Source organism: Toxorhynchites rutilus, chromosome 2, assembly GCF_029784135.1.
Source record: "Toxorhynchites rutilus septentrionalis strain SRP chromosome 2, ASM2978413v1, whole genome shotgun sequence".
Lineage (NCBI taxonomy): Eukaryota > Metazoa > Arthropoda > Insecta > Diptera > Culicidae > Toxorhynchites > Toxorhynchites rutilus.
In genome coordinates, this window is record NC_073745.1 from 134,435,553 (window position 1) to 134,454,781 (window position 19,229).

The 19,229-nt window shown below is 41.6% G+C and overlaps 1 protein-coding gene across 11 annotated transcripts in view; it reads right to left on the bottom strand.

Annotated features, from left to right (window-relative positions):
* Window positions 1–344: 344 nt before the first annotated feature.
* Window positions 345–19,229, bottom strand: part of LOC129770468 (fat-like cadherin-related tumor suppressor homolog) — a 576,674-nt gene continuing 557,789 nt past the window's right edge. For 10 of the 11 annotated variants that reach the window (XM_055773312.1, XM_055773318.1, XM_055773317.1 and 7 more), the window contains 6 exons: window positions 19,194–19,229; window positions 13,564–19,134; window positions 13,312–13,497; window positions 13,209–13,229; window positions 2,492–2,731; window positions 345–2,426 (listed from right to left, as the gene is read on the bottom strand). The exon at window positions 19,194–19,229 is cut by the window's right edge and continues 418 nt beyond it. In XM_055773312.1, the coding sequence (XP_055629287.1) occupies window positions 2,167–2,426; window positions 2,492–2,731; window positions 13,209–13,229; window positions 13,312–13,497; window positions 13,564–19,134; window positions 19,194–19,229 (6,314 nt within the window). In that variant the 3' untranslated portion in view covers window positions 345–2,166. The remainder of the gene's footprint in view (window positions 2,427–2,491; window positions 2,732–13,208; window positions 13,230–13,311; window positions 13,498–13,563; window positions 19,135–19,193) is intronic. The other variant, XM_055773315.1, reaches the window with a different exon arrangement.

Consider the following 19,229-nt stretch of genomic DNA (forward strand, 5'->3'; position numbering starts at 1 on the left):
AATTCACTAGACGATTTCGCTCTTCCATCATTCACTTTTTATTCCAATTCCGATTATTATTGGGGTTTGCATCAGACCGCAAATGTCAGCAGTAATTTGTCTTCTTCAGTTTCTTCAATGACACTAACGTTGCTAGAGGAACCTCACCGTCTCAGCGTCCGCAGTTTTTGCTAGTAGTTAGTTGAGTTTCTTATGCCAAATAACACGATTCGAATGTTAATTTAACAGAAACCAACCGCGATTTCTCATATTCATCACAGAGTCAACAGCGTTCTGGTCCTAACCCACTGTGAACTGGTCTCATGTTGGGCGTTCTTTTTGCACAACTTTTTAAAAGCAGCGTATTTAAAAAGTCGCCTCAGAAGTCTTTATTCTTTCTTCAATTTTAAATAATGTTCATTTTGCTAAACAAATACATAAAAATGTTCTATTCGCTACAATGAGCAATAAATGCATTTAACCGATTTATTTTTCTCATGTCCTTTCACGGGCAGACCTCCTCCAGAAATAGTTACATTCCCATGATCATCAAATGAACCTGAACTATTCATTGAATTGTTTGTTGGTTGCTGCTCAAAATTTCTCAAGAAGAATATAAAGAAAAATTGGAGTATGAATAAAAATATTCTCCGTGTTATATTACGATTAAGCCTCCGTTAAAACTAAGGATTTGATTTTCCGAGGTTTTTTTCTCTGTGTTGTATGATAATTTGAGTCCCTAAATGCAGTTTAGATTTTTTAAATTTATTCTATCTCCTATCCGCACGATGTTTTACGATTTTAAAAAAATAGCTGCTGTCCAGATCGATACTGTTTAATATGGAAAGTAAAATTAATTGTCGATCTAACCATATCGATTCGGACAATGATTTCGGTCACGAATTCAAACGGAAAATATGTGTGCAATAAACTTATATCTAACTTAGCTACCATGTGGTTGTAAAAAACGAAAGTAGACATGTATGTGTGTGTTTGTTTGTTTGTTAAGTAGAGCACCATAGAATTAACAGTGTTTTGTCAGTGATAGCTTCTTTGTTAGAATTAAGTTGTGGTACTAAACTAAGAATTGGAATTAGCAAAAACAGTTTTAAGAACGGAAAAGGCTAGAAATGACAGTTAATTGTTTGAAAATAGGAATCATGCGCGATTTTTCAATCGGAAACGGTGGAACCAAACGTATAGAAATACAAACGAATACTGGTGATTTTTCCACACTCAAATTAATATCTCATTTACGGTTCCCAATGTTACCTATTTTGTTTCTAATTTGATATATGCCTTTAGCTTGTTCTGTATGGAAAACTTAGTTTCTTATTTACTTCGTAAATATAACTGAAATCTTGTATCAATAGTGTTGATATCGCGTTGATTTTTTTTAATACAAAATAGTTATTCTCTCTCTACCTCCAAGTTTTCACCTCAGTCATTGATTGTATTCTCTTTCGAACAGTGTTCCTGCACAATAAAAAATCTTACGTACTATAGACTTTTCAAATGTCAAAGAAAACGATAGACCTAATCATTTTTTTTTCTTTTTCTCCTTATTGTTTTACAATGCTTCGTGTGAAGAATCCACTCGGATCACTAGTAGTGTTACTTCCGACCGTTAAACACTACCTTAGAAATTTATTTCAATTTTCGCTATTGTGTCTCGTAATCAGTTGCATCGATAGTATGAATGTGTGAATGATTCGTAATCTCAAGTGGTTCATTAGTTTCTTGTTTGTGATTATACACGATTCAACCTCAGAATCCCCATTCGTTCTATTGATCTACCACATATTATCTGAGCTTCGTCACGTAAATTTATTATCCTACTTACAGTTATAAGAACTTTCGACGTTGTTTCTCACGCAACCTCTTTTGTTTTGTCAATGTAAATAACTTAGCTAAATTTTACCGATATGGTTAGGGTTAAACGGGGAATTTCGGAGATCACCATACATTTTGTTTTGATTTTTTTCCTACACAAAGAGTTCGAATGATAAAATTAGTGTAAAAAAGGGTGTAAGAAAAAACATTTCCTACAACACTGAGTAGCTATTACAAAAGTTTTGCGTTAAAATAAATAAAATAAGTTAACCTAGTGAACAGTATCAAAAGAAAACTAATGCTATAGTTAGTCTTGGCGTTTAGCACTGAATGGTCGCTGCCTTCGAGCTGCCGTCAGACCTCCGTCTGCTGCACGATATTGGCCCACTTCACCTTGTTTTGTTTCGGTCTGCTTGGACCACCGGATGACAGTGATGAGGTGGACTGATGTTGCTGCTGCTGCTGCTGGTGGTGTTGCATTTGATGCTGATGCTGCATTTGTTCCTGCTCAAACTCGGAATCGTCTATCTCGCACAGGTGAGTCGAGAGGTCGCTATTCGAATGGTTAGAGCTATTCAGATTTCGTGAATGGCTAAGAAGAGAGCTTCCCTCGCCTAGAAAATAAAACATCAAAATTAGTAACTTTCGGTACTGTGCAATACAAAAAATCCAAAATTACCACTTCGATTAAAAACTAAGCCAATGTCACTTGCTTCGCGTCGGTTGCGTCGCTTCTGTGGGAAACCATACGCTTGGATGTCCTCATCGTCGGATTCGACCAGCTGGTGTGGACCGATTTCCAATCCATTGAGAAGTTTCCGATTGACACTTCCGGTCAGCGGTGCGCTTTCGCCATCCGTTTCACTCTGGATGTTGTATTTCGGCAAGTAGCTGTTCGGATGTCGTAGATAACTATCAGCTGTAACAGGAGATGGGAAGCAACAATACGTTCAGATTAGTCATTCAAGCTGATCTTTACAGAACATATAACCGGTTCGGACGGTTAAATAGAATTTAATGTCAATGAATATAAATTTCATATAAATTGTATTACAGGCGTATGAGTTTTATCGTTTTTTCGGTGAAGTGGAACCCCAGAAGGTCGAAGAGTAGTTGACAGGATGCGCTTAATTTACACAGCATTTTTTGGTTCTTGAAAGGTAAAAACAATTGCATATATTAATTCGGGAATGCTCGATGCACAAAATAATATAAAGCACATGTTTCAAATTCAGACAATCATTGAAAATTTTGTAAAATAAGAACAAACATATTTGTTCCAAAAATAATAATATTTCAGTTCAACAAGTTTGATGTGAGGCCGGAAAAGCACTCGCCGTACTTCCTTGAGAGAATACGAGAAATTTTGAGTGCTTTAACCAGACGCTGTTATGTCATTACCTTTGTCTGGGTCCCTTCACATTGCTCAATTCCGGGTAATGAGAGGGCTGACTCATTAGCAAAGGTAGGTGCAATTGAAGGCGAAATTTATCAGCGTCAAATCGTAAAAATACCATCGTTAACTGGCAACGCAAATGGAACGAAGATGAATTGGGCCGGTGGCTCCACTCAATTATCCCTAATGTTAGCCTTAAACCATGGTTCAAAAGTCTGCACTTGAGTCGGGACTTTATTCGCACCTTCTCCCGACTCATGTCCAATCACTGTTCGTTAAACGCGCTACTTTTTCGTTTTGATCTTGCCGACAGCAATATCTGTGCCTGTGGCCAAGGTTACCACGACATCGAACACGTTGTTTGGTCGTGCGAGGAGTATCTTGTTGCCAGATCGAATTTAGAAAACTCTCTTCGGGCTAGAGGAAGGCAGCCCAATGTGCCGGTGAGAGATGTGTTGGCTGGTTTATACCTTGATTACGATTATCGATCTTCGTGTCTGATTGTCCTTATATCCTTATATTCTCCTTTTCCTTTTCCTTCGCGAGAAATCAAATCCCTTCTTATTAACAATAGATTAAAGAGAAATGTAAATACATATTAGATATAAGATAGGCTTAAGAATTGAGTGTAATGAATGTGAGTGTGAATGTGCGAGTGAACATTGTCAACATATCCTTTTATCCTTTCCTTTTCCTGAAGAAAATATGTCACCCTTCTAAACTCGAGTAGACCGCGAGTAATCGGTTTTCTACACCATTAACATTAGAATTAAGGAAAAATGTTTATATATACTTGTAACAATACAGTCAGGAGTTTGGCTCCTTTAAACTTATGTAACTGAGCCTGTAAAAATAAACGATTTAATAAAAATAAAAAAAAGACAAGTTTGATAAATATTTTTCTTCTTCTTAAATGGCACTAATGTTCTAGGAGAAACTTCGCCGTCGCAACGCAGTATTACTTGCGTCATTTTTATTAGTACTCAGTTGAGATTTCTATGCCAAACGTAGAGGCGAATGAACTGAAAAGTTTAAAGCCTCTTTAATCCAACATCATCATCATTCTATGCCAAATAACACGCCTTAAATGCGTTTTGAGTGGCAAGATCTAGAATACGCGTGACCACAGTGCAAATCGGAGGAAATTTATTTGACGAAAAATTTCCCCGACCAGAATGGGAATCGAATCCGAACCCCCGGCATGTTAGGTGTGGCGCTACCACTCGCACGCTGTACATCATTTTGAAGCTTAAACTCAAAGATTTTGAATATTTTAAAAACCGAACACATTTTTATCTGAGTTTGTGTAGATGTAGTGGGGGAGGGACGCCGTGTGTGTGTAATATCGGGAAGAAATGAAATTGATTTCATCATTTGGTAATGTTTTCACGACGGAGCAAGAGAACGAGCTTGTAGACTATATTCTCTCTATGGAACAACGGTTCTACGGTTTTAAGACGGAAGAAATCAGGAAACTGGCGTATAATTTGGTCGAAAGAAATGGTATTTCTCACCCTTTCAATAGCCAAAAGCAATTATCCGGAATAGATAAGCTGGCTGGTTTTCACCCAAAACTCTCACTTTGGATGCCAGAAGCAATCTCCGCTGCCAGGGCACAGGGATTCAATCGCGTTGCAGTCGAGAAATTCTGCGACTTACTGGATCACGTACAGCAAAAATACAACATCCACCAGAAAGGCAATTCAGCGTCGATTTTAGGGGTAGGGGTAGTAGTGGGCAAATTGGGGTAGTGTGGGCAAATTGGTCATGGGGGGCAAAGTGGTCACCTGCTTGTTTGATAGTATAACTATTGACTATAGTTGCCGTATTGACAGTCACTTTACGTTTAAAAAATTTAATGACTTTAGAGTCACCTTGTACAGCAGTAGAGCTGTCGCATGTCAAAGTATTTACAAATAAAAATAGAAATCGCTCTCTCGATAGCCATTCGGCCGTAGTTCTATGCGCATGGTATCTAAGGAATTTATCGTGAAATTTAGTTTATTCAATCTGATATATTGGACAAATCATCAGTTTGGACGACTATTCACATATTCTAGGAAAATGAACAGATATTTTGTTTAATCTCAGCGATTAATTAGCATAGAAATTACATTGATGTTTGGAGGCAAGGTGGTCATAGGTGAATAACAACTTACAATGTTCTGTTTACTGAAGCTGATATACCTCATTACATTCTAATCTTCAAGAAGATCCTTTTGTGGATTTGACCCGGGATAAATATGCCACTCCAACCGAACTAAGCCTAATTATGCGGAACATTATGTGTTTCTTACTACGATTTTGTATGCATGAGAAAATTCAAATTGAGACTCTAGGTGAATAGGTCAAGCTTGTTTCATATATGTACCTACTATATCAAATACTAGCTGACCCGGCAAACTTCGTCCCGCCCGAAATTTGTTTTTTGATATCAATACCTTCAAACATTCACGTTTTATTACTAAGCCCAAGTTCATGAATCCAATCGCAGAACTGCTCATTGATTGATTTTCTAATCGACACCGTTGAATTTACCTTTTACTAAAAAAATCCTAGTACTTCTACCAAAACTCATCATTATAATATCAGATTATATTCAGACACAATTCTAATATGATAGAATGAAGACAGACCCCTCCCCTCTTCTCCCCTTAGAGAGGAGTGTCTATTTACCATAAAAACGTTTCGTGCCCTCTAAAATCTTCACATGCCAAGTTTGGTTTCGTTTGCTTGATTAGTTCTCGAGTTATGTAGAAATTTGTGTTTCATTTGTATGGGAGACCCGCTTAGAGAGGGGGTAGGAGTGTCGAACCACCTTAGAAATGTTTCTTCCCATAAAACCTCCACATGCGGAAATGCTTCATTTGTATGGCAGACTTCCCCCTTCCCCCTATCTAACCACCATAGAATCATTGAATCATTGCACCCTAAAACCTCCACATGCCGAATTTCGTTTCATTTACTTGATTAGTTCTCGAGTAATACAGAAATTTGTGTTTCATTTGTATGGCAGCAACCTTTAGATAGGGGGGAGGGGTCTCAAACTATCATGAAAACCTTCCCCGACCCCAAAAACCCCTATATACCAATTTTCATGTATTTCATGTTCCGAGGACTACAAACAGGACTACAGGACTACAAATCAGTTCCTCTACGGGCGAAGGATGGAACCAATGCTGTCGATGCCACTTGTGGGTCCATAACGGCACATATATGCACTGTTCCTGCTTTGAGCAACGTAAAGTTGCAGTACAATCACTTTGATCACATTGGTATTTTTTGTACATGTAAACTTGAAGGAATACAATGAAATACACGTGATAGTTGCAAAATAGAATAAACTTTCGTGTCATGAACTTGTTACGTTATTTCCTAACGAAAACATGCTAAAATGATTGAATCAACAAACATGGTCGTATCACCCCGCATGATGGCCCATTTTGCCTCGTGGTGCTTTCGATCGATGAAAATGGAACACATTTTTGAAAGTGTAATTTTTCCACATGAATCTTTTTTAAAGCATATTCATACAATGATCAATAAGCTCAATTCATACATTGATCAATAAGCTATCAAATCGTGAGGTTTCAACATGCAGCATAATTTATAAATGTTACTACATGATTTAGGACGTTTCGTTCTTAGGCAGTTTGAATGAAAAATTACACTTTCGTCTTTGATGATGAATAAGGTAGTTTTGAAAACTCTTTGGAATTCTGTACAAGGTTTATTTGTAGCTTTGATGAAAAAAAGACGGGTGGGTAATGTCGGGGACAACACCGGAGTGACGTAGGACTATACGGGGACAACTTTTGCTGAATATATATTTTAAATTATTGTTTTATTTTCTTCTTCTACGTGAACACCTACCTATCTACCTGAAAAACTGGATTAGTTTACTGTTTATTCTTTATGAAAATGTTGGGGGTTCTTAAAAGAACCTTTGGTGCTGTGTTTTTGCGTTTTTTTACAAACTTTGTCAATTTTTTCTCACTATCTTATAGTTGCTTCTTGATTTTTTTCTGAAGGCTTTGTACTTATTAAATGTATCTTTTGGCGTATGCACATATTGTACAATCAAAATGATGGCTGTGATCGAGAATTCATAGGTGGTCATCAGCTCATTCACTATCATATATTTCACTATTGAGAACATCACCGTATCTTAAACTGTGGTTTCGGGGACGAATGAATTGTAAGAGTTGTAGTCTCCGCAAACAATGTAAATAAAAATGAAAAAGAACTGAGGTTTTGGAGATGAACTCTACGATCTGTCGAGAAATAGACGAGCCATAAGCGTTCTGAAAAACCAACAGTAAATACAGGGACGGATGATCTTCGGATTAAAGTCCTTTGAAATAAGAACAGAGCAACAGGAAACACATAGCTCATCATGTTGCTCCTTAGTTATGTTTCTATACAATGCAGATGTAACGTCAGTCAATTTTCAACATAAGTTATCAACCAAAGAAAGCAGTTCTTGCTACCGAGAAAATTTGTTAATGCCATCCTGCATACAATGTGTTGTAATTTGAAGCCACTTTTAACTCGGGAACCATGCATGGGTTTGTGAAAACTGAATGATCAATTTAAAAGACCCCAACCACCAATAAGTTCAAAAAGAAGCATAAACAAAATAAATCAGTTCATATTATATGTCATATTGGGCCTGATCACGAACATCACTTCACGGTGAAAACGAAATGAATTGTATACAACGTTATTACGGCTGCCACCGTGTGTGTAGAATCCGGAAGAGTTCATCCGTCGTGACAACTTTGATGAACTCGGTGTTATTATGAATATCACGACACTGTCACGTCACGGGGAAAAACAAGTATATTTGTCACTTGTGTTTTAGATGGTGAAAGCTAGTCACGCGGAATGGAGTAAGTTTAATTTCGGATTTATTTTGCTTTTTTGCTAACATTTTGAATCGTGTCTTGCTTTTTAAGAAAGAAAAGATACACAAGCACCAATCTACCCGCTTGGTGGCATTTTTAGAACGAAATCCTGACGTATCCAGAGGACGTAAATTTGTTTATTTGGATTCGATAAATGCGCTATGGGATGTAATTGAGGACTAAAAATGTAGCTCCCGTAGACCGATTGAAACATGGCGAAAGGTCTAATTTCGATTGTCCTAAATGAATAGAAATTTTTTGTTTCTATTTTAAGGATTAGACTAATAGAGAGTTGCAACCCCATAAAATGGCAATGGAGGCCACTGGCAAAAAAGGATCATTATGATTGATTATGTATAATATTGATTTGTTGATATTTTGAACATAAAATAATAACTGTAATGTTTTTCCAACATTGTTGAGCTGGTTTCTGTAATTCAAACATTCGCAATTGGTGGACAAGACCCGAATCAGGACGATAGTTACATCAAATAAGGCCATTGATCTTTTGTTTTTACGTAATAGATATTTTCAACGATATTGTTTTGTAGACATACTTTGAATGAAAGAATATTTAAGTTTAAAATAAGGAAAAAATGAATCTATCATTGCAAAGCTCTTAAATTAATAATTTTTAAATTATTCTCTAGTTCTTATTCCATAATCTTGATATTCGTCTAAAGAACTTCTGAATCATTTTCTGCTTTTGGCAAATTCCTTGAAACTCATCAGGTGTTTCATATGAAAATTACGCTTCTGACTGACGCTACTGACCAGTTTCTGTTTAAATAATTATATCAAACCTCATGTCCCGTATATCAAATTACACGAGAATGGAAAGGATAAGAGGATTAAACTTCAGAATCCCATATGGGAGTAGCTTAGATTATACTGATCATGAGATGGATAAATTCGGGTTTATTCTGAGATATAGAAGATATTATTATTCATCAAAATTGTAGAAACGGTTCTTAAAAAATGATTTTAACATTGACCTGTACTAAGTACTTCTCACTATTCAAACGAATAAGACAGAGCTAAGTACAAGAGTATGCGAGATATCGATTATTAAACTGTTGATAGTCATGCTTTATCTCTAGAGTAATTTATAGAAAGAGGAAATAAAATTACATTCCCATATGTTCAAAAACTACATCATTCAAGAGCAACCAAGTATTCCTCCTCATCTTTGAACCAGTGTTTGATCCAGCAAACTAACGCACCAAGTAAATGATTCATGGAATGAGTCCGAATAGTTGGCATTGAAATACCGAATCATCGAGGTATAATCGCAAACGTGTCATTCTAAAACATACGTTAAATTAAATCATACACTTATTAATTTTACCTACATAACGTTCAAACGTCCAAAATTATGCAACCGACATGTCTCTTATAAACGGGAATGAACTCTTTCACTTCACGGAGTTTATTTTTACACGCAACTGTCCGTGACAATGCTGATAGACACAAAAAGATTAAGTGAAGTGTAAGTGACGTGAAAGGGTTTGTCACAGTCATGTTCGTGATCAGGCCCATTATGTCACTTTAGAATGCATTGGTAGTGTGAATAACTTTTAATAACTCTTCTTTGAAAGGTTTAATGGCCCTGATAAGCGCCGTGTTTTACGGTGGCTGCTTTTGCAACCAAAGCAGTCTGTATAAACAAACTTTTTCCTTCTTCTACCTGCTGCCGTTTTGCGATTGCGTTTGCCACTCGCTGAAACTAGTTGTTGCCACCGAACCGAACCGAACCGGCGGGTTTTCTTATTGTCGTGAGCAGCTTTGCAAGCCAACTCGATCACTCCGGCGGCCGAAACTCTATAACCGCTGTTAGGTATACTGGTGCTCCGGCACCAATCCGTTAGGCCTAGTTACCCTTGCGGAGTAATCAGTAAATGGGACCAACAGGGAATTGCAGACCCGCATGGTTCGAGTGGGACTTTGCCTTTCCCTTAACTTGTCCTCCTTTGTCATGTCCACACGTCCACGTTGCTGCTTGTGTTGTTTTGTTGATGTGATGCGATGCGATGTGAAACGATGCCATACAACCACACTAATTTACGGTTTGAAAGAGAATGATATATCTTTCAGCGGGTCTGGCGTTCCGTACTCTAGCGGTACACGCTCACAGGATAGAGACAAATCGGCAGACTCAGCCAAAGGACCGAGTCCAACGAGACGAACGAATGAGCGTTAAAAGGCAGCGATGGCACAAAAATACATTCATTACGATTTGTTCGCTCGTTGGATTCACATGCACGCTAAAAAGGGTCCTTTTCAGGATCACAAAATTATCGTTAATCTAAAGAGTTTATTGTTTTGTTATCACTCGATATCCCCATCTTGTTTGGATAAACCATCCTGTTTAGCGTTTGCGGTTACCACTCGCCACAGCTTTCACAGTTGGAAAAATTTTTCCCATCCAAATTGGACATGTTGTACAGTAAATTACATTTAATGCGACGTGCCGAAGCACCACTCAGTGTCGGATTGGAGGCGATTTTAACCTGTAATTGAACATTTGAGATGACATTTGTGTCGACTTTCAATGTGGGGTCATAATTTGGACCCCGCACTCTATGTTTACAAAAATGCCCAAATAAAAATGTCGCATTACATGTCCGTCCAATTAGCTAGATGTCGAACTAAATGTAAATTACTGTACTATCAATCTGGAAGCAATTTCGTAAACTCTTTTTTGAATGGTTTAATGGCCCTGATAAGCGCCGTGTTTTATGGAATGGTTCCAATTTAGAAAACTTAGTACTCGTGGTTTTGAAATAAAACCATTTCGAACGCCCTCGATGCCGCCTTGTTCTGGATTTGCCACCAAAGCAGTTTGTATAAAGAACAAACTTTTTTCTTCTGCTACCTGCTGCCGTTTTGCGATTGTCTTGATGTCCACCGAACCGAATGTGTTCTGTTCTGAATGCGGTTTTTCTTATCGTCGCGAGCAGCTTTGCCAGCCAACTCGATCACTTCGGCGGTCGAAACTATATAACGGCGGCTAGGTATACTGGTGCACTGGTACTAACGTGCTCGGCCTAGCTACCCTTGCGGAGAAATTGGCGAATACACCTACGGGGAACTGTAGACCAACACGGTTCGAGCGGGATTTTGCCTTTCCCTTCACTTTTCCTCCCTTGCCATGTCCAGACATGGCTGCTTGTGTTGGTTTGTTGATGTGATGTGATGCGAAACGATGTGGTGTACGGTTTGGATGAGAATGATCGTTACGGCAGCGGAGCGGGGATTTTTAAGCTAACTGGCAGGCTCGAGAATTACGCATGTGTGAGACTGCGACCAATATTTCGTTAATTTTTTTCTTTTTCCTTTCCAATCGTGCTTCATTGTATTTCGCTGCTGCTCTGGTTGCCCGTTTTGGTCGGTACGATTTGAGGAGCACAAAATGGACCAATCAAAAATGGACACATAGTGCATTTGGACAATGCTTGATATTTCACAATTATTCAATTATTTATCTCAAGATGAAAAATGAAAAATGAAATGTTATTCGTTATGATAGATGCGTAGATATATTTTCTACCAATTGATGCAAACACCTTTGCGATCTATTAAGAAATGCTCGAGTTATAAGCGTTCCAAATCTTGCATTTTTTCCTACTTGTTCACTGCCTAGATTTTCATTTTACCCCCTATATGTTCCGGTTAGACGTAGTGCTACGTCAAAAATTACAGGAGGTTGTGTTCAAGACACGACCACATTGTTGACGTAAAACTACGCTGTCATTTTGTTCAAGTCCTTCGCTTTGCGCTTTTCTCAACAACTTCTCTTCTCTATTAATATTTCCAGTCTCGATTAGCTTAACTGTCATCCTAGGTGGAGACCAAATCACACACAAAATTCCTGAAATTTTTTTTTTGGTGAGCCGATGATAGCCTAGTTTGATGATTCCCCACACAATTGTGTAGTTCAGAACCTTAATGGAGAGGCATCAGTTTGATGTGATGATTGCAATGCCAGAGACATCAGCGAATAAGTAATTTGGTCGCGTTCACAGCTCAAACGAAACGAAGACATGCGATGACGCAAAACAGGGAAGAACAAGCGATGCTCATGGCTTTGTATCCAGAACGATACTGAAAGTTTGCCTCAGTAAGATCCAATATTTATGCTCTAGGCAAATATTCCCCTTCGTTCTTCTTTTTCTTCTGTTCTTTGTTCACGGAGAATTTTCATTTCCCTTCGTTGATCGCCAATAAGTTGCTCGTTTTTGACGGCACGGGTAGGGAAGCACACAAATGACAAAAGTATGGGAAAATGGAAATTCTTCTAGTTTTCTTCACTTTGAACCATTTAGATACCAGGTAATTGTAATATGTAGCATAAAAAACAAATCTTAGGAAATTTCCGATTCGTTTGATATGTAAATCGTCCGTTCGTGACAAAAATAGTTATTAACGTTAATTTTATTTCATAAAAACGTGACCTGTTTTCTGATTTGGCACCCTTAATGAAAGACGTAGTTCTACGTAAAAAAAAAGATTTTTAACTGGGTGATTAAGGGTCCCAAATCAGAAAACAGATCACGTTTTTATGATATAAAGTTAACGTTAATAACTATTTTTCCGCGAACGGATTTTGGAAATTTACATACCAAACGAATCGGAATGGAATAATGGTGCCGGTGCAACAAGTGTATACAAGCAAACCTGTTTTTGTGCGGTCCTGTTTGTGCGATTTTATTATCAAATCAAAACTTAGATCACCCAAACCAATTGCCCAGATAATAAAATCGAACAAAAAGGGTCGCACAAAAACAAGTTTGCCTGTAACCGAGCGTGTCAATTGCAAAAAAGGCCACCGGAATTGCGTTCGAGATAAATTTTCAATGCATGTTCATCATCATCAGCATCAAAACATTTTCGGCGAATGGAAAGTTTAAGTACAAAGCCTCAATGAAACAGAACCATGAATAAGAATAGTCAAAAAGAAGTGAGATGTAGTCCGACCTCTCTCCGGTTATGTTCACGACATTACCCACCCGTCTTTTTTTATATTTTCTTTAGCCAGATAATTTCGCCCTTAAAAAAACAACCAAGCTCATTCAAGATTCATCAATACTTACGTGTATTAACTTTTAAAGGCACTGAGGCAGCATTAAAGTGAATTACACAGATATATATTAATTTGAGGGTAATTTAAATCAAAAATTATTTCTGTCGACTTACCTGTGTTGAATCTGTAATCCTCGCTACCGCTATCGAGAGGATTCAGACATGGAATGGAAGTGTTCTCCTCAAAGCCCAACGATAGCGGCTGCTCGCTTTGATCACACTCGGAATCGTCCACAAACTCCGACTCGTTGTCTTCGTTCAGCGTCTCGATGTCTCGCGCTGGATCCACTGGTCCCAAGACTGAAAGCGAAGAAATATACATGCTGTCACGATCGAAGTTTGTTGGTGTATGAACGAAAAACTCACTCGGAGGCAAAAGATTGTTCTTCGGGTGGGACTCATTGCTCTCGTTGCTGTGGAAGCTGGACGAGTCGGGCACTTCGCTGCCCGGTACCTCCGTTATGTTCGGCAGTGGATGATGCCCTCGGCCAACCCAGTCGGAGCAATCCCAGTGGTACGCACCGTGCGACAGACTGGCTGCTTCCTCGAAACTATGCGGAGGCTGTAGGAGCGTTGGCGAGTGGGGCATATTGAGCAGTCGACCGGGAAGAATACCTGTTTGCTGCTGCTGCTGCTGCTGGTGATGCTTCAGTGAAGCGGATCGGTGGGAGTCCAACGACGAGATCGGACTTATTCGTTTGAGGTCATTGTTGATCTTGCTGTCGCTGAACGTTTGCATCTGCATCTGGTCGGCCCATTTCTGTTTGTGGAGGGATTCTGTGTCCCCGCTTGCGTTGCCACTGTTGATGTTCACTAACTGCTGGTTGGGTCGCACTGAGGCTTTTCTGTACTCTGGCGGGACGTTTTCAAGTTCGTCGCCGGCGGAACCGTAGCTTCTGAGCGTGTCCAGATTGTTGTACTGTAGCATCGCATTACAGGTGTATGCTGCGTGGTCGTTGTTGCTACTTGGCGTGTAGGACACGGGTCTTTGCTGCATGTCTCGCTGGATGATCTCCAGATTGCTCATTTTTGAGGATCGCTTGTACTGGGAATTGTCCGAAACCGAATTTAACACCATTGTTGTTTTGCCGTCGTTGTTGATTTTGTCGTGTCTATGGATTCGTCGCTTCTTTTTGCAGACGCAAACCACTCCCCATGTCACCACGATCAGTATCAGAAGTATTACGATACTACATCCAACTATAATCCACTGTTCCTGGGTCACACGATTGAACGGAATTCTTAAGGGAAATGTATACAGCGGATCACCACAGCTTGTACCGGTCATTTCGGGTGGACAGACGCAGCGGAAGCTTCCAGCTTCATTGATACAAGTTGCACCGTTTCCACAGGGTTGTTTCTCACACTCATCGATATCGATCTCGCAAGTTGTTCCTGTGTAGCCTCTACACATACAGAGCGGCCCTTCGTCGCCTTCTTCACAAACGCCCCCATTTCGACAAGGATTCGGAGTACAGAACCTTCCATAGTCGCATCGTTTTCCGGACATTCTCGCTGGACAATCACACGAGTAGTTCCCAGAACCAACCTTAGTGCACTTTCCACCATAAAGGCAAGGGGAAGACGCACAGGGATCCAGATCTTCCTTGCAGAACGCTCCGGAGAATCTTGAATGGCAGAGACACTCGAAGTTACCACCTCCGATGTCGGTACAAGTGCCACCGTTCCAGCAGGGTTGTGTCCCACACACTCCCAACGGGACAAGCATCGAGGATGCGTCGCAACTAAATTCTACATTTGCGAATCGTCGCAGACTTGCCACCGAACTGGCACCATTCATGTGCAAAGGAACCGGGATCTTGGATAGTTTGATGTCATCCATGCAACCCATGTAACCACGTTGGATGTCTTCGAACCCAAGCACCGTGGGATGTTGTTTCACTTCAGCACCGAAAAAGATATCATCCGATTGCAGATTCAACACTCCGTTAACTCCCGGAGCATTTCCACTCGCTACATGTTTGTTGTCTACATTAACCCGCGCACTATTACCCTCCCGCTCTAGTCGAACCTCATGCCACAGCCCATCGGACACGAATATGCTGGTCACGCTGACCATTCCCTCCCCCGAGCCCAGATCGAACCGATACTGAATGACTCCGTTTACGATTTCCAGAATGTTGTAATCGACCTTACCGGCGGAGTACATTATGTTTCCCGTCGGTTGCACCGTCCGGATTCTCAGACTCAACAGCAGCTGATCCTCCAGATTCTTCTTCGCGATCTCCTTCTCAATCCGATAGTGGGCATAACTTTTCCCACTGAACGAAACCGGATTGCGTGGCGTGTAGCAGGTCTCGTCGTTGCACTTGCTGATATCCCTATCGCACTTCGGTCCGGCGAAACCCTCCGGGCAGATGCAGTGATAGCCTTGATCGGACGAATCCGGAACGCAATTCTTATAGTTCGGACACGGTGATTTGGAGCACTCATTGATGGCATGCTGACACTTGTCCCCGCCGTATCCCTCCTTGCAGTTGCATTCCATCCGGTGGATGTGACGTGCCGAAACAAAACTCGTAACGTCCGTCGAGATGGGGTTCACTATCTTGGGATCCAGCACCAGCCTATCCTCGCACTCACCGTGAATGCAGTAGTTTGGTAGACATTTTGACTTCACGACTTCATCAATTTGCAACTTGGTGGCATCTTCAATCTCCTCCAGATTGTCATCGATGGCCTTCCGGATTTCGTACGCCGAATAGAAGCCCGATTGGCCCTTGCGCACGGTGAACAACACATCCAAGTCGTTTAAGGCCGCGGCGCGACCGAAGCGCTGGTATTGGTGTTCCGAGTGCCGGGTCACATTCTGCAGCCCCGAAGCGTCTCGCCTCAGCCGATGGTGGATCATATTGATGTCATCGTTCGATTTCTGCACCGAAATGATCATGATGTCCTTTATCTTGCAACCGATTGAGTTCCGCACGGAGCGGATAAACCCTTTCCGGTGGCTAAGGATGAACGATTCTGGACTTACTTTCGTGAAGCGAATGACGATAGCGTTGGCAAGCATGTCGTCCGTCACCAGCTCAACTGCGACCTTAACTATTGTGTACGAGGCGAATTTTCCGTCGGAAACCGTGATATTAACCCGGTAGTCACCGACATCAAGTCTTGGGAATGCGTACAGAACCCCATCGTTGCGGGATATGTTGAAGAGGTTATTCGGTGCGTACAAAACGCCGGCAGTGGGAGCCAACCCGAACGTGAGCGTATCGTATTGATCCTGATCCGTGGCGAAAACTTTCCCGATAACTCCCCCAGGGTACTCATCGAGGAATGAGTTGATCGAAATATCCAGAGGGGTGATAACAGGGGGATACTGCGACTCTTCTATAACCTTCACCGAGACCCAAGTGTCGGAATACAGCGGCGGAGTGCCATTATCGAACACACGAATTTGAAGCTGGTAAGAATCTTGAATTTTGCTGTTGAATCGAGCTGCCGTTCGGAGGATCCCATCCTGCTCGATTCGGAACGCGCCACCGTCATTTCCGGCACGGAAATCAAATGTGTACGGAGCGGCATTCGGCGCGGCGTCTGCGTCGGTTATTTCAAACTTTAGTAGCGTGTAACCAATCTGCTTATCTTCCTGGACAACGGCGGTGTAGTTTTGGAGGGTAAACATCGGGGGATTATCGTTCGCATCGGAAATTTCAACATTCACCAGCACGTAAGCTGTGAGCGTTGGAAACCCGTTGTCTCTCGCTTGGACCTCCAGAACATAGTTCGAGATTGACTCCCTATCAAGCGTTCCGGCCACCGAAATGTATCCCGTATCCTCTTCGATGGCGAACTGACCCATTCGATCTCCCCGCTCGATCCGGTAGCTCACTCTCCCATTCTCTTCCGAGTCCATATCATTCGCTCGCACCTGCAGAATTTTATCCCCTTTTTGGGCATCTTCCCGGATTCTGGCTGTGTACGAATTCTGATTGAACTGGGGAGGATTGTCATTGCTATCAGTCACCGAAATGTTCACCGTGGCCAGATTACTCAGAGGAGGCGTTCCTCCATCCACCGCCTGAATGGTGAGGAAGTAATCCTTGGCTCGCTCGTAGTCTAAATTGTCGGCCAGCGACAGAATCCCCGTTTTGTTATTCATGGCAAATTTCCGATGCTCATTTCCACCGATAATGGAGTAGAAAATTTCCGCATTTATACCAGTATCTTTGGAAGTGGCGAGCACCTTGAGGATCTCCGACCCAATCGAGTTAATCTCCGGAACGGAGGCAAAGTAATGCTTCGACGTGAATTCCGGCGGATTATCGTTGATATCCTGAACGTTCACAATCAGGAAAGCCGAATTCGAGAGGGTCGGCTTACCCTGATCAGTTGCTCTGACCGTCAGATTGTAAACCGCTTTCACTTCCCTATCCAATGGCTTCGCCAGCGTTACAATCCCACTATCCGCTGCAATCCGGAAATGCTCCCGATACGAATCGATAAAGTAATACTTAATCTTCCGATTGATCCCAATATCCGCATCCGTTGCGTGGATTTTCGTCACCAACGTCCCGACCTCGGCATCTTCGGGCAGCGTGACACTGTACGGGTTCATGGAGAAGTCTGGACTATTGTCGTTCAAATCCGTGACAACGATCTCGATCTGTGAAGAACACTCCCACCCAGGATGATCGCGATCTTGCACATGTGCCGTAAGATGAAACTTCGATTGCGTCTCACGATCCAGTTGCCGGGCAGTTTTCAGCTGACCCGAATCTTTGTCCAAATTGAAATCCTCCGACCCGTTTCCGGTCAAATAAAACCGCAACCGACTGTTGGCCGGTTCGTCAATATCATTCGCCTGGATCTGCAGCACGAAAGTGCCCGGATGTATTCCTTCACTTAGCTGCTCGCGATAGCGATACTTCAAGCAGTAAGGAGGATTGTCGTTCGCATCCAGCACCGCGATCGAGATATTCGCCGTTGATGTGAACTTTCCATCGGTGACGATCACACCAAGTTCGTACTGGGAAATGCTCTCGCGATCCAGCGCTTTAACCACAAACACTTCCCCGCTATTTTTGATCTGGAACTGAGTCAACGGATCCCCGGAAATGATGTAGTACTCGATGGGGGTATTCAAATCAACATCTTTGTCCGTCGTAGCAATTTGCAGAACGACCGTCCCGGGCAGAGCATCCTCGCTAACACTGGCCTTATAGTTGGTTTCTTTAAACACCGGAGGACAATCGTTGTAATCCTTCAAACGGATGATCACAGTTGTGCGTGTAGAATGTTTCGGTTGACCGTTATCGGTCGCAATCACCTGGAATTTGTAATCATCGCGTTTCTCTTTGTCCAACGTCACGAGCGTCGTGATCCAGCCAGTATAAGCATCGATATCGAAAATGTTAACAATATCCCCAACATCAGGCGACAGCGAGTAGCGTATATCGCCATTGGAACCACTATCCGAGTCTCTCGCCGTCAACTTCATGATCGAACTTCCCTTCTCAATGTTTTCAGCCAATACGAACGAGTAAGGATTACTCTCGAACATCGGCGTATTATCGTTCTCATCTTGAACGTGAAGAACAACTTCCGTTACGGCGGTCAGTGGAGGACTAGCCTCCGTTTCGGCCAGGATCGCTATCAGATGAACGTCTTTCGTTTCTCTGTCCAGTGTTTTCGCCAGTTTTAACTCCCCGGCGTTGTTGATGGAAAATTGGGGTTCTTCCAGTTCGTCCGACAGAATCCGATACTTTGCGGTGACGTTGCCGGACAGCTTCAGCCTGGTTATAACCGTACCCGGAAGGGAGTTCTCGGAAAGGAAAAGCATTTTTTCCTTCTTCTCGAATATTGGCGGATTGTCAGCCGAGCTCATGATGTAGATGTCAATTGGAACGTCTGTGTAGAGTGAGGGCGTCCCACCATCGTTCGCTCGGATGAAGAATTGGAAGAGTTGGTTCTCTGCAAAACAAGCAAAATATAAATTAAACTGTGCAATAAACCAAATCATCGAAACTCACCCCATTGCGTAGCACTTTTCCGGAGGTTGATCCCCC